At 43.8% G+C, this 14,656-nt stretch overlaps 2 protein-coding genes across 3 annotated transcripts; one reads left to right on the top strand and one right to left on the bottom strand.

The window, feature by feature from the left end:
• Positions 1-6,561: 6,561 nt before the first annotated feature.
• On the bottom strand, positions 6,562-11,203 carry LOC134107081 (proteasome subunit beta type-6-B like protein-like). Its single transcript, XM_062558378.1, has 6 exons — positions 11,138-11,203; positions 9,058-9,128; positions 8,800-8,931; positions 7,914-8,043; positions 7,673-7,817; positions 6,562-7,278 (listed from the first exon to the last, which is right to left on the bottom strand). The coding sequence occupies exons 1-6, from the start codon at positions 11,183-11,185 to the stop codon at positions 7,151-7,153; spliced, it is 654 nt and encodes a 217-aa protein (XP_062414362.1). The 5' UTR covers positions 11,186-11,203; the 3' UTR covers positions 6,562-7,150.
• LOC134107084 (proteasome subunit beta type-7-like) lies at positions 10,827-12,063 on the top strand. Of its 2 annotated transcripts, XM_062558382.1 has the most exons (4): positions 10,827-11,033; positions 11,194-11,344; positions 11,530-11,614; positions 11,953-12,063. In XM_062558382.1, exons 2-4 carry the CDS (start codon positions 11,283-11,285, stop codon positions 12,049-12,051), a joined length of 246 nt encoding a protein of 81 aa, XP_062414366.1. In that variant the 5' UTR covers positions 10,827-11,033; positions 11,194-11,282; the 3' UTR covers positions 12,052-12,063. The 2 variants fall into 2 exon arrangements, with proteins under 2 accessions (XP_062414366.1, XP_062414365.1); XM_062558381.1 differs by lacking the exon at positions 10,827-11,033 and having other exon boundaries at positions 11,082-11,344.
• Positions 12,064-14,656: the final 2,593 nt, after the last annotated feature.

The following is a 14,656-nucleotide window of genomic DNA, read 5'->3' as shown; positions in this document are numbered from 1 at the left end:
GAGAGGTTGCAGCTCTCTACAGATGAGCAAAAAACCCAAAAAAAAATAAGCATACTTATATTGAATCATATGCATAAAATTATGCGTTCTTTTCATTACTTTAAATGCTTTATTTCTATTTTTAACTGCTTCTTTACATTCCTCATTCCACCATGGTACTATTTTCCTCTTCACATTACCTTTACTTTTTGGAATTGTTTCCATTGCTGCCCTTATTATACCTTCCTTAATTTTACTTTCCAGTGACTCTATATCATCATTATATTCAATCTGGTTCAGGTACCTGTCACTTTCCTCCTGGAATTTTTCCCAATTAGCCTTCTCAAAAACCCATTTTCCTCCTCTATTTCCTATACTTTGAGATACTGCCATATTAACTTCACACATTACTGGATAATGATCACTACCTATTGTTCCTTCTTTATACACACTCCATTTACATATCGCTGCCATACTACTAGATACCATTGTTAGATCCAGTGCAGATTCTTTCCCAGTCTTAACCTCTATCCTCGTTTTACTTCCATCATTTAAACACACTAAGTTTTTCTCATCCAATAGTTCTTCGATTACTTGTCCATTACTATCCATTTTCTCACTTCCCCACAATGTATTATGTGCATTGAAATCCCCACACTATATAATATTATTATTATTATCTTGTCCCTCTAGTTCCTCTAATTTGATTAAATCTAACTTCCTACATGGATTGTAATAATTTATAATTACTATTTTTTTCCTTCCCCCCCACGTTTCTACTACTACATACTCTTGCTCCTTACCTATACCTAACACCCTATACGGAATCCCTTGCCTTACAAATGTAATACATCCCCCTCCACTTTCCCTGTCTTGTCTAACTGATATGTATCCATATATTATAAACTCCAAATTTGGTTTTAACCAGGACTCCTGAACACATATTACATCTGGTTTTTCTTTTCTATTCCCGACAAATTGCTTAAACTCTTGCCCATTTGCGATCCAGCTTCTTGCATTCCAATGTAGGATTATCATTACTTAACTGATTAGCCCACCCATGCTGTCTCTTGACTCGACTGTACACTAAGTTCATCCCTAACTTCTTCCCACTTTAATCCTGCCATATCTAAATTGTGAATTGCTGCCTTAACAATAATCTGAATTCTTTCCGTTTTAGACTTAACTTCAGCTGTAGCATTTATCACCCCTGCTATGAATGTCACTATTTTCTTCTTCTCTTCCCATTTCTCTTTCTTTCCTTGATGATCTTCTCGTACTACCCTTTTTTCAACTTCTTCGCTCTGATTCTCCTTTTCCTTTTCCACTCTTTTAGCAGCTTCAGCATATGAGAGGTTTCCCTGTGTTTTTATCTGTTGTACTTTAACTTCCTTCTTCATCACTTCACATCCCCAAAATGCCACACTATGATCCCCTCCACAGTTACAACACTTTGGTCTTGCGTCTCCACACTTTCCATATTCATGATCCCCAGTGCATCTAGCACACCTTCTCTTTCCTTTACAGACATTAGCCATGTGCCCAAATTCTTGACAGTTATAGCATCTCAATGGTTTAGGCACATACTCCCTTATGCTGTATCTCATAAATCCATAGTATACCTCTTTTGGTATATCCTTTGTTTCAAACTCAATCAACACTGACTCGGTTTCCATTTTTTCCATTCCCCTTGTCATTCTTACTGCACTTTTGACTGACCTATTCTTCAATTTCAGATTCTCTACCAACTCTTTCACATTCACAGTATGTGGGATTCCATATATCACTCCCTTACTTCCTCCACTTCTTCTCTCCCCCACTCTTACTACTTTTTCTATTTTTACTTTTCCTATACACTTCATCTTCTTTGCTTTTTCCATTTGCTCTTCATTATTACATCCTACAAGTAGATTTCCATCTCCCAGAATCCTTGCATACTTCACCTCTCCTACTTTTTCTCTTATTATCTTAGTTAACTTAAGTGGGTCCATTTTTTTAACTCCTTCTCCCTCAAGTCGTACCACTACATTAAGCATTCCTGCCTTAGGAGCTTTCCTTTTATCTTCTTCACTTTCCGTCCCATTTGTACTATCACAGTCTTTTTTCTTCTTTCTTTTACGACTAACCTCCTTTTCCCTACCTCCTCCCAATCACTTTCCCTCCTCCCATCACTTCCATTTTCCTCCATTCCACTATAATCCATACTATCTTCCTCCTGTCTCCCTTGATGCAGCTCCATTTAAGTTTTTATTTTTATTTTTTTATATATATATTTTTAATTCAGTCAAGAGGCTGTGGGTGTGAGATAGCACCGCTACCAGACCTATACAGGCCGTCGGCCGATACTATCCCACCCCACTTCCTACTCGATTTAATATACCCACACCGAACAAGTATACACTTTGTGTTCCAGCCAGCAAATAGCTGCTTCCTTCCTCTCGCTGTTTTATCGCCTCAGGCAATCACAGGACAGGACAGGAAGTGAAGTTAACCCAGAGACACGAGACACAAGAAAACTACAAGAGACATGGCCAGCGAATGAAAAAACAGTCAAAGGGGAAGATCGGAGTTGGTGTGGGGTCCCAATGAGGAGACCTTCGGTTTTGGAGTTGTTTAGCTGGAGGAAGTTGTCAGTCATCCATGTCCTTATCTCCTCAAGGCAGGCAGTTAGCATGGAGAGAGATGATGCAGAGGATGTGGGGTCCAATCTGACATAAAGCTGCGTATCATCAGCATAGCAGTGGAAAGCAACTCCATGCCTGGTGATGATGTGGCCCAAGGGGAGCATATAGATAGAAAAGAGAGTAGGGCCGAGAACCGAACCCTGAGGTACCCCGCATGTAACAGTGTGGGGCCTCGACCTGGCTCCCCCGAGGGCCACGTGCGCCGGTGCTAGCAACTGTCCACATATATTAAGGATCAATAATTGATCATGTTTGACCTTTTTCTATTGAGATGCTTCTGTCACACTGAATGAGACGAGTGTGGAAAAGAAGCTGCATCACTTTCTGTTGTGCTTCATGCTGCATCAGTTGCTCTTATTCTTTTTGGCTCCTAAAGGAGAAGAGAAGCAGGGATCATGTGACAGTGAAGCCAATCTATCCAGTGACTCAGTCACCAGAGCTTGGCTCGGTTGTGTCTTGGATGAATCAGGTGCTCAATGAATGCACAACAAGCACAGAAAGTGAAAGTAACAAGAGCTCAGCACTCGCTGGTGCACAACAAAAGCTGCTGAGCGCATACGCACATCCAAAGATACACATTTACACACTATGTAGGTGCACAAAAAGTTTCAGGATGCACAATCATCTTTTCTAGATAATTTCTTTATTTTATATTCACCTTCATCTGAAAATCTCACTAAGATGTCGAGCCTTTTGCCCTTTTGCCTCCTGTTATTGGAACCTGCAGGCAGCACTCAGGGTTGTAGATGTTTACGATTAGTCTGTGAGCCAAAACGTCGCCTTTATAAGAATAAGAATATGAATTTGTCCATATCTTACATTTACAGGAAAACAAGATTCATGTGATGATCAAAGTACATATAAATGTTTTAAATATAATATAAAATATATAAATGTCATTGTTCATTCAGGAATCCCTCACACTCACGATGGTGACGTCCAGGAGAAGCAACAGCAGCACGTGTGTGGACACGTGTCTTCAGTCCCCATTTTGTGGAGACATCGTAACAAGATGGCGGTTAACGTTGCCGATGCTGAGCCTGATCTTTGTCAATAGAGGGGTTGGTGTTTTGACACAAAGCCTGATGTCACTTCCGTGTTCGTTGGTTTCTATGAAATGTCATCAGGCAACTTTCCAAAAACTCACCTGCAGTCAAACCAAAAATCCAAGAGACCAAACAAACACTAATTTCCGGTTACAAAAGCTCAAAGGCCTCAAACTACTAGCCAGTAGAACAAATTTACAATCACCACCTAATAATTGTCCTGTATTACGCGTTTTCCTGCTTTTCTTTGCACGGTGTGACTCAGTGTGACTCATGCCGAGTCAGTTGGGCCTGAATAAAACCTGCAAACTCTGCTAAACCCCAACTTAATATATTGTGCTTTCACTTTGTCCTCTGTTGAATTAATTAGCTTTATTTATTTAGCACTTTACATGCACAGAATTCTGCACAAAGGTACTTACACATATTTAATTACCATGAACAAAAAAGTAGGAAAGAATATTTGTAATATTTGTGAAATAAAACTCCACTAAGTGGTAAATCTTATGTTTAGAGGTGTCTCATCTGTCTGGGGTGTCGTGGCTCAAAGTGACCTCAAAGTAAGAAAGAGCAGCTTTGATGGATCTTCTGGCTCGTGGAGGATCATCAAATGATGATGTAATCCGTCATATAAAGGAGCAGCCGGGCTGCTTTTGGAGGATCGGAATAAAAAGGGTTACAGAAGTAAAGACTTCAAACTAAAGCATGAATAAGGCTGTTCTGGTTAATGAATTATACTGAACTTTACAGTCCAGATCCATATCTGAAATCATTTATTAATCTTGTTAGACTCATTTACAACATCCAATGTCATTTCAACAAAATAAATAAAAACAGAAGTCTAGTACTAGAGTTGAGGAGGCTCCACAAATTTTAACTGAAAATCATTGGTCTGCTTTCTTTCATTTTTAATATTCACGAAACAATATTTACACAATCTATTATTAAAGGTATGTTTGTATATGTACAGCATGTGTGTGGCCTTCTGTTCTGTGAGCTCTTTATCACTTAAATAAATCCTGATATATTCTTTGCGGCTGCTGGTCCAACGTGGTCCCACAGAACAACCGTCCCACAGATGGGTCCAGGGGGACAGCGCTGCGTCACTGGGCTGGATTTTCCTCCTCAAAGAGCTCCTCCTTCAGTCGGTAGTAGCTCCCCTTCAACTCCATCAGTTCCTGGTGAGTCCCTCGCTCCTGAACTCTGCCGTCATCCATCACAACAATGTGATGGGCCCTCTGGATGGTCCTCAGCTTGTGGGCGATCACCAGCAGGGTCTGGTTAGGACAACTGGCCAAAGCCTGGTGAACCTGTGCAGGGTCAATGACACACACACATTCCTCTGTGTTGTTAGAGGAGAGCAGGGCCAAGGGGGTCACAAGGGACTTTAGACATAGGATTTCAGGGGGGGACCCCATGTTTTCTGTAAATGTATTTAATAAGCACACATGGTATTATCTAATTAAATAATGTGCCTTTAATCAATTGGCAGAACAGAGATGGGAAAAAACAAGTTCAAATATCTTCATTTTAAAAATATTAGCTGGGGTTTGATACTTCTTGTATTTCCTTAAGGCTCTGTAGTTCTATGTAGAACCTTCTGATGTTTTAGAACACAGTTAAGTGTGTTTGTCTACCAAACGATACTTGGAGTGCAAAAATGTATTATTTAAAAAACACATATTATGTAATTTATCTCTAATCATCCGAAATAATGTTACGTGTGATGCATTGAGTGGGTCGGTCTGACTTCCTGGTCCACCCCCCGCCCCCCCACCCCTTCTTGTTTGTCTAAACTAGAGACACTGCATGTTAGTAAAGATGAGAAGGTGGAGGATTTAGTGTCAGTAAGCATTCATGCAAACACTATCTAACACATACACTCACCGGCCACTTTATTAGGTACCCCATGCTAGTAACGGGTTGGACCCCCTTTTGCCTTCAGAACTGCCTCAATTCTTCGTGGCATAGATTCAACAAGGTGCTGGAAGCATTCCTCAGGGAGTTTGGTCCATATTGACATGATGGCATCACACAGTTGCCGCAGATTTGTCGGCTGCACATCCATGATGCGAATCTCCCGTTCCACCACATCCCAAAGATGCTCTATTGGATTGAGATCTGGTGATTGTGGAGGCCATTTGAGTTCATTTTTTTTTGCACAATAAGAACACTAGAAAGAATAGATAGTTGACCTTTAACAAACGTATTCATTTCACAGCGAGTGTAGGGAGAGAATTCAATGAGAGGACTTTATGGTTCATCAGACCACAAATGAGACAGGAATCTGCCTCACTTCTAGCCTCCAAGGGACCATCTGTCCAAGAGGAGAGCAGGTCAGCTGAGTTAAGGGGTCCGTTCCCCTCCTGCTTAACAGATGTGTAGCCCCCTTCCTTGGTGAGGTGGTGATAAGGGTCGGTTGGGTCAAGTTTAAGGGGACACACTAGCAGACGACCTGAAGACACTGGAGACAGTTAGCTGTTAGCTGCAGCAACTCCAAAGGACCCCAGTGTGGGGAGTCACTCACTATCAGTACAGTCAGTAAAAGGAGGAACAGCAACATTTGTGCAGCAACAACCATGAAGTGTTTTTTCACAATATAATAATATCCAATACATTTTCTTTTCATCAAATACTTGATTTATAAGCTATAAATCTACAGCTGAGGAAAACAGCTGTGAACAATAAGCAACTTTGATTGTCTTGGCACATGTTGGACTGTGTCTGTCACGGTTTGGGTTTGTTGCCTGTTTTATTTTGTTGTCCCTGAATAGTGTCCCTATGTCTCTAAGTTCCTGGTCTTTGTCTGCGTTTGGATTTGAATTTATTAAAGTATTTCTCTGTGCAGAACTCTGCGTTTGGGTCCTCCTTCCTGCCTACGTGGTCTTGACAGTGTCTTGTTCATTCTGGGCCCTCCTGCCCTGTGACACCTTTGAGTGACGACCTCGTCTTTAAGTGTGTTTCAGACTGTGTGACGTCCTCACTGTTAGATTGTGTGGACCAAAGTGAATCCACAGCCATGAAACAGTGAAGACATACGCTATGCATCAGAGTACATTCTAAGACCTTAAAATGATACATGAAACTACAACAGAGAACACGGCACATAATAATGATCAAGATATTGTAATGCACTCAACAAATGGAAAGTAATATTTCAAATATTTCCAAACATAAAAAAACTAAATGTGAAGGCAGATGGAGTCGTTTTTAAGGTTATTGACTTTGTAAGAACTATGAAACTTATCACCACTGTTGCCATATCTATAATTTGCAATTAGCAGGAATCATTTTCATGGTCTTGTTGTGAAGGTGTGTGTGTGTGTGCAGAATGTGTTACATTCCAGTCCTATACAGGACATTATTGATGAGATTGTGGATCAGGAATTTCAAACAGTTACTGAAATGAAGCTAAAAAACAAAAGTGAAGAATTCCTGCTGTCACTCGTTGTGAAACTTGGGCAGCTGGTTGCCGGGGACAACCACGTGCTCCACCCCAGTTTCCGTGATGACCACAAGGTGAGCCACGCCTCCGCTGACGTTGTCTCTGCCCATAGCAAGAGCTAAAGCTGTGACCCAGAGAGAGAGCAAAGGGGGGGCAGAGCGGGGGGGACAACAAGCAGGACAAATACAGGTTTAACAACTGAAGGTGAGCAGCATGCAGCGTTTATACACCTCCTAAAGGCTCTAAAGGCTGCATGGTCACCAACTACAACATAGATGTACATCACACCACTCAATCTGAGTGCAACCAGAGGCCTTTGTCCAAGCTGAGCTGTGGGACATCATGTCAAACTCTCATATAATAATATTTATAATATTATGATATTTACTGAACTCTTATTCTCATTGTCTGCATCATACTGGAATCATAGAATCACAACCCAAGTTCCCCCCATTGAACACCAAACAAGTAGCAGCGGATTTAGGTCAGCGTGCACAAGTGAACCAACAGGACCGTACCATTAGTGGCAAACTGCAGGCATTCCTCTCTGCCCATGTGGGCTTTGTATTTGGCGTCGACGTAGCCGTAGATGTAGGTGCTGCCTGAGCCTCCGATGGTCACCGGCTGACCGATCAACATCCCACCAAGAGACACCACGTACACCTGGAGAGGGACGCAGGATATCAGCAGTAGGTGGAGTTACTTTGGACTGCTGTGGTCTCTGCTTCCTGTGTGACTGTCATCCCGACCAGCCCCCACCTGAGGTCCCTTCTTCCTGTCCCAGCCTGCTGTGATAAAGCCCGCCTGCAGCTCCTCTTTGTTGTTGTAGCACAGTTCCTGCAGCACCGATGCTGCTGCTATCACCAGTGGAGGGCTCTCCATCTGCACACTGTGCAAAAAAAACTATTGTTTTGGGCTCTCTAATGATTTTATATAGCTGTCATTGTTTAGGGTTAGTTCTGACACGAGCGTGTGGCGGAGCCAAATGCAGCACAACGGCACAGAGTGTTTGGTTAACGCATTTATTACACACGGCCTCACAGCAGGCGTTCGGGCACGATGAGAGACAGGGCAGCGTTTGGTCCTCAGGATCGGGGAGGAGATGCCGGGAGTCAGCTGGTGCGACCGCGGGGCCGGTCGGAGATCCGGGGCACCGGAGCAGAAGCGCCGGGCAGTCCAAGGGACAGGCAACAGAAACCCGAGGCGCTCAGGCAGGACTCGTGGTCGGGGACAGAAGGCTGACGTGCTCACCGGGGCAGAGACAGACGAACGGGTCGGGGACAGGCAGGGTCGAAACCGGGAGATCAGTCCGAGGTAGAGTGCTGGAGAGACTTGCATGACGCGAAGAACAATCTGGCAATGACAAGCTGGGTGTGCAGTGCTTATGTAGCGTGGCTGATTGTGAATGCGAAGCAGGTGTGGAAGGCAGGAGAGTGACTGATTGTGGATGCGGGGCAGGTGTGGAAGATTGAGCTGGCAGGTGATTGTGACAAGTTCGTTAGTTGTTGTTCTTCTCCTCTTGGAGGATTAAAATGAATCAATAACCAGCGTGATTAACAAATGATTCTATTAATGAGTGATGTGAAAATGGGATTTAGCTTCCTTGCTAAACATGTGCTATTGTATTCATACGAGTGTGTGGCACCTATGGAGTGACAGGTGGAACTTTGCAGCCTTGGTGACGGCCTGAGCATCTGCTAGCGAGCCGGCCATGCAGCAGAAGATCTGGTCATGAACCTGGACCACCTTGTTGATGGTCTTAGATGACACGTATTCCCTAAAGAGAGAGAGGAATGTATGTGATGAAGTGGCTTGGATCCACCACAGTCACAGGGACATTTCTGTTTCTTACTAATCGGTTTAACAATGGAGGCATCTTCATGTATCTTCCCAGCACCCTTACCCTCCAATGGAAGCCCTGGAATCTGAACCAATCACAACCCCTCCATCAAACGTGGCAGCCAGGATGGTGGTCTGGGGGAGAGAGGGGGGGGGGGGATATGTTCTCACATGCAAGTAATGAATAAGTAGTTACATCAAGCCAAACACAGCAGGAGACATAACACGGACGTGACAGGTTCTGTGCTTGGACCGATTCTATTTACCCTGTACATGCTCCCTTTGTGCGACGTTATCAGAAAACACCGCATAAACTTCCATTGTTATGCAGATGATACTCAACTGTATCTATTGATCAAGCCAGAAGACACCAACCAGCATGTTAGACTTCAGGATTGTCTTGTTAACATCAAAACTTGGATGACCTGCAACTTCATGATGTTAAACTCGGAAAAAACAGAAGTTATCATAATAGGCCCAGAGAGCCTTCAAAGTCAGCTGTCGCGTGATCCAGTCTCTATGGATGGAATTGCTCTGGTATCCAACAGCACCGTCAGAAAGAGTTTTCTTCGACCGGGATATGTCCTTCAACTTTCATATATAACTTCCTGTCTCAAAGTGATGCAGAAAAACTAGTTCATGCATGTGTTACTTCTAGACTGGATTACTGTAATTATTTGTTATCAGGCTGCTCTTGTATATCTATTGAACCTCTCCAGTTGATTCAGAATGCTGCAGCACGTGTATTAACAAATACTAAGAAATGGGATCATATAACTCCTGTATTAACTTCTCTGCACTGGCTTCCTGTTAAATCAAGAATAGAATTTAAGGTACTTCTACTCACCTAAAAGGTACTTGCTGGTGAGGCACCGTCTTATCTTAAAGAGCTTGTTACACCGTATTGTCCTACAAGGTATCTACGCTCCGTAGATGCTGGGCTACTTGTGGTTCCTAAAGTTCTAAAAAGTAGGATGGGGGCCAGAGCCTTCAGTTATCAAGCTCCTCTTTTGTGGAACCAGCTTCCACTTTCAGTCCGAGGGGCAGACTCGGTCAGTTCATTTAATATAAAGCTTAAAACGTTCCTCTTTGATATTGCTTATAGTTAGGGCTGGCTCAGGTTAGCCTGGACCAGCCCTTAGTTAAGCTGCTCTAGGCTTAGACTGCCGGAGGACTTCTTAGGACACACCGAGCATCTCTCTCACTCTCACACTCTCTCCCTCCACAATCATCCATGCTTTATTAATGTACATCACTAATTAAGCTTCTTTCCGGGAGTTTTTTGCGCTTTCTCGCCTAGCAGGTCTCCGTGGACCATAGTTTCGTGCAGAACCTGGTTCTGACTCCTGGCATGGCTCTGCTGACACCTGCTGCTGCAGTCACCATTACTTTAAATATGATTCATATTACTGTCATCATAAACCAACATCTTTTTGCTCTCCCTCCCCACAGAAGCCTCTGTGGATGGTGGTTCTATCTGATGGTGGTTGTCCCTGCAGTGGTCCTGCCGTACACTTGTTCTGTTACTTGCAATTACTTTAATTTCTGTTTGAGAAATTGAGTGTATTGTACATCTTTTACATTGTTGATTCTGTACACATGACATCCATTGCAGTCTGTCCATCCCGGGAGAGGGATCCCTCCTCTGACGTTCTCCCTAAGGTTTCTTCCCTTTTTTTCCTATTGAAGAGTTTTTTCATATTTTGGGGAGTTTTTCTGTGCCGATGTGAGGGTTTCTGGACAGAGGATGTTGCATGTGTACAGACTGTAAAGCCCTCTGAGGCAAATTTGTCATTTGAATTTGACTCCTGGCTTCCGTGTCCATGTCAGCCACTCTGAGCAGCGCTATGCATCATGGGATTTAGAGTCTCTGGAAGGATTTTTAACAAACGAAAATAAACGTCTAGCTTGTCGCTTCTTTGTGTGTTCAGTTCTAAAAGATGTTGTAAAGATGTGACTCATTCAGGACTAACGTGCAAACACGTGGGACATTAAAACACGCGACAGCTCCGGTCCTCGTAGTGTTTGGCTTCCTTTCAGGTAACTTCTAGTCTCACCTGTTTATGCGCAGAATCACTGATCGATCATTTGATCCTTCAGCAGGTTCTCCGATGACACTAAGGAGCCGGTCCCGATGTACTCACCCCTGTGCTGACTCCTTTGACCCGTGAGTCCACGCTGCGTTTCTCCATTTTCACAGCAAAAGCGAAAGAGAAGAAGGAGGCGACGCTCCAAACAGCGACCTCAGGCGCATCGAGACGCGCAGAAGAGCCGCAGTCCAGGATCCATATGGCGCTATCCAATGTCCTCCAAGCTCCTGCAGCGGGGTTTAACTTCGACCACGCAGCCAGGTAGGAGCTTCTGTTCGGCGCACCACTTGGTGTCGGTTTAGATGTAGAAAACCAATGAAGCTTTCAGATCCATTCGAGATCCAAAGTGAAAGTAACTTTCCCCTGTTTGTTTGTCACGTTGATCAATGAAACAACTTGGTTATTATAGATATTACATCCATTCATAAGTATCTCCCTCCCTGTAGGAATGCTGAGTTCGAGGCTCTGTTTGATGGACAGGTACCTAAACCTGTGAAAACAGGCACCACCATCGCGGGAGTGGTGTTCAAGGCGAGTACACAAACCTGTGTAAATCTGCATGTGTATGAAAAGGGAAAGAAGTGGAACGTTTAGTCCATAAAGCCTGAGTTTTATTCTTTAACACTGTTCATCAAAGTGTACCACACTATTTCATTTCCCTTTCATCACTGCATAACTGATCAGTTCACAACTATGATGATAAATACATAAACACAGTGAGGGGATCTGCCCAGTGTCTCACACTGCTGGGGCCTGTTTAGCTCCAGGGGCCCACTGAGGTATAAAGGCCTCGTTCTAGTGTGAACCAAAGTGAATCATTGTGTAACAATTAGAGTAACACACTTCCCACTGGGTCTGTGTGGGTGCAGGATGGAGTGGTTCTGGGAGCAGACACAAGAGCCACATCCAGTGAAGTAGTGGCTGACAAGATGTGCACCAAGATCCATTACATTGCTCCAAATATATAGTAAGTCTTGTACACGCACATTGAAAGACAACCAGATCCACCTTTAAAATACTCTCACTGTCATCAGGCTGAAACGTATGTTCCTTCTTGTGGTCGTGGTTCCATAAAGTGTCTCCTTTACTTGTGATTTCCTACATATTCCACAATGCCTTACAGAGCCCTCAGATAAGCACTGAGGTTTTTGTGCTCGCAGTGCATTCTGGGTTATTGAGGCTACTGCAGAAGATGGAATAAGTCGCTGTGACTTTTGGGGTATAATGGATTTCTATGACTGTTGAAGTAAAACTGAAAAGATGCTGAAGTTCCTCTTCTCTCTCTTTCCCAATTCCCTGTAGCCTTTTTCATATTTTCCCTCAACTCTAGTGCAGGACACCGATTAGGATTAGTGCAGGAAATAAGCTCTGTGGAAAAAAAGGGATTATGATACATTTTGTTCAGCAAGATAATTCTCACAAAGACCACTTTTATGATTTGTGACATCGCACAGACTCAGCCTCACCCGGCTAACGTTAGCTAGCCAGCAGTCTCACACAGATAGCACCTGACAACATATAAACTTTATAAATGTACTAAGATGTTTTATAGCGAGACCAATATGGTGGATTTTGCAATGGATGTGTACAATTATCTGTAGAAATGAAATCCTATACTGTAAGAGCCATACTTTAATAGATGATCTGGGTTGTGATTGATCTGGTCAGAAAATGACTTTTGTGGCCCAACTAAAGCAGCTCCAAGTCAATCCTCAAGATGTTTGAAGACCCAGAGACGACTCGACAGATGCAGTCCACAGGCTCCAATCGACTGAGGTAATATTCTCACTCGTCATATTACACTGACAATATTGTTATATGTGTGAAAGCATCTGCAGATTGTTGATGGCCCCTTTGTTTTAGTTAATCATAAGAGATGGACGGATGCTCTTCAACTACTTTTCAGAGAAACACAATGTAAATGTTGAAATGTTAAACGTAGCCACACACATTTTTAAAATTTGAATGTGGGTTGCCCACTGTGTTTTTATTTCCATAACAACCATCTGCCGCTCAAAGCCAGCTGGACTGTGGTCTCAGAATCTTAAAACTTCCAACACCCACCGATGTCCTCATTATTCACACAATGGATAGAGCAACTACTTTCAACGTCCCTGCCAAAGTTTTCTTTATTTCCTTTTTTTTACACTATCAATTCATAGAAATATTGTACACCTTTTCTGCATTACCCAATAAAGGGGGACTCGTTGGTCAAAAACAGGAAGAGGCTTTAACCGCTGAAAGGTAGCTGGGGCGTTACACAGCCCAAACCGAATCTCTCTCGTTTACCATCCAGGTCGTGAAGGCAGTCTTCTCCTTGCCCGCTGGCTTGACCTCAACCAGTAGTTGCTTGCCAGGTCCAGTGTAGAGTACCACTCGGCTCTTTTCAAGCTGGTCAGGGACTCCTCAATCCGAGGGAGTGGACAGGCATCCTTGTGCGTGACAGCATTACGTTTCCGGTAGTCAACCTAAAACCTCCAGGAGCCATCTTTTTTCCACCTACGTATTAAAAGCTTGTCTGATTAGATGTGTTTTCAACTGTGATTTAAAAGCACTTAACACCGTGATGCTTTGCAGGTGAGCTGGAAGTGCGTTCCGCAGCTTAGGTCCCTGGATGGCAAATGACCGGCCCCCATACTTTTTATAATTAAACTTTGGGGTGACCAAAGTGGTGTGTTCGGAGGAGGCCATGTCCTGGTCCTTTTCCATTCTCACTCGTCAGCATGCTGCAAACGCTCGGTCAGATGCCACGGTTGCGACCTTGGGGAGAGTGGACTTGTGTAACAGTGTTAGCTGGTGATAAATAACTGTCTTGTACGATCACCACTCCCTTCCCTAACATTACTACTGCACCGACCTCAGTCCAATAGTACATACCCCACAAAGACATTGGCTGCCTTAAGGGTTAACCAGTTGGGAGCCAGTATCCAGAATGCAGGGGATTGACTTACCCTGCACAAGCACCTCAACTTTGGGACATTCCCCCAGCGAACCTAGCTGGGATATTCACGGGCTCCTCAGAGGACACTCCAGCAGCTGCCGACAACACGCTAAACTTTGTCTTATTGGATTCACGACGATGGCATGTCTGCTGCATGTGTCCTGCTTGTGCACATTGAAGGCATATAGGACATTTTTTTCCTGTATTAAGGGCAATTGTGCATCGCTGACGGCAGTGGTTGAACTGTCTTTTGGAGTGCCTTATGTGGACTTTGGATTTGACGCCGCTCAGAAGAAGGAGTGTCGGTGGGGATAGCTTCCTGAAATTTCTTCTGCCTGACAGTGTGCGTTTGTCACGGTGCACAGGCCCGAATCAACCCCTCATGGAAGTGAGCTGTCTCCCTGGACGGAGGGGGTTATATGAAGCTTCCCTCAGCTATGGCACGCTGATCTCCTGAGCCCAAAGCATTCAACTTTGCAGCCATTCAGCCTCAGCAAATCCATGTCTGGCCTGATTTGCTGCCTCTGTATGTTTTGATTTTCAAAGCGTAACAGCTGTCTGGGGCTTGGAGACACTGCAGTGTCTGTTTGGTTAGTTGTGTGTCAGGGGATCACTTTGCACATTCTCTCAGC

The sequence above is a fragment of the Pungitius pungitius genome, chromosome 17 (genome assembly GCF_949316345.1).
Source record: "Pungitius pungitius chromosome 17, fPunPun2.1, whole genome shotgun sequence".
Taxonomy (NCBI): Eukaryota; Metazoa; Chordata; class Actinopteri; order Perciformes; family Gasterosteidae; genus Pungitius; species Pungitius pungitius.
The sequence above is the reverse complement of the archived record's forward strand: the minus strand, read 5'-3'. Positions and strand labels throughout refer to the sequence as shown.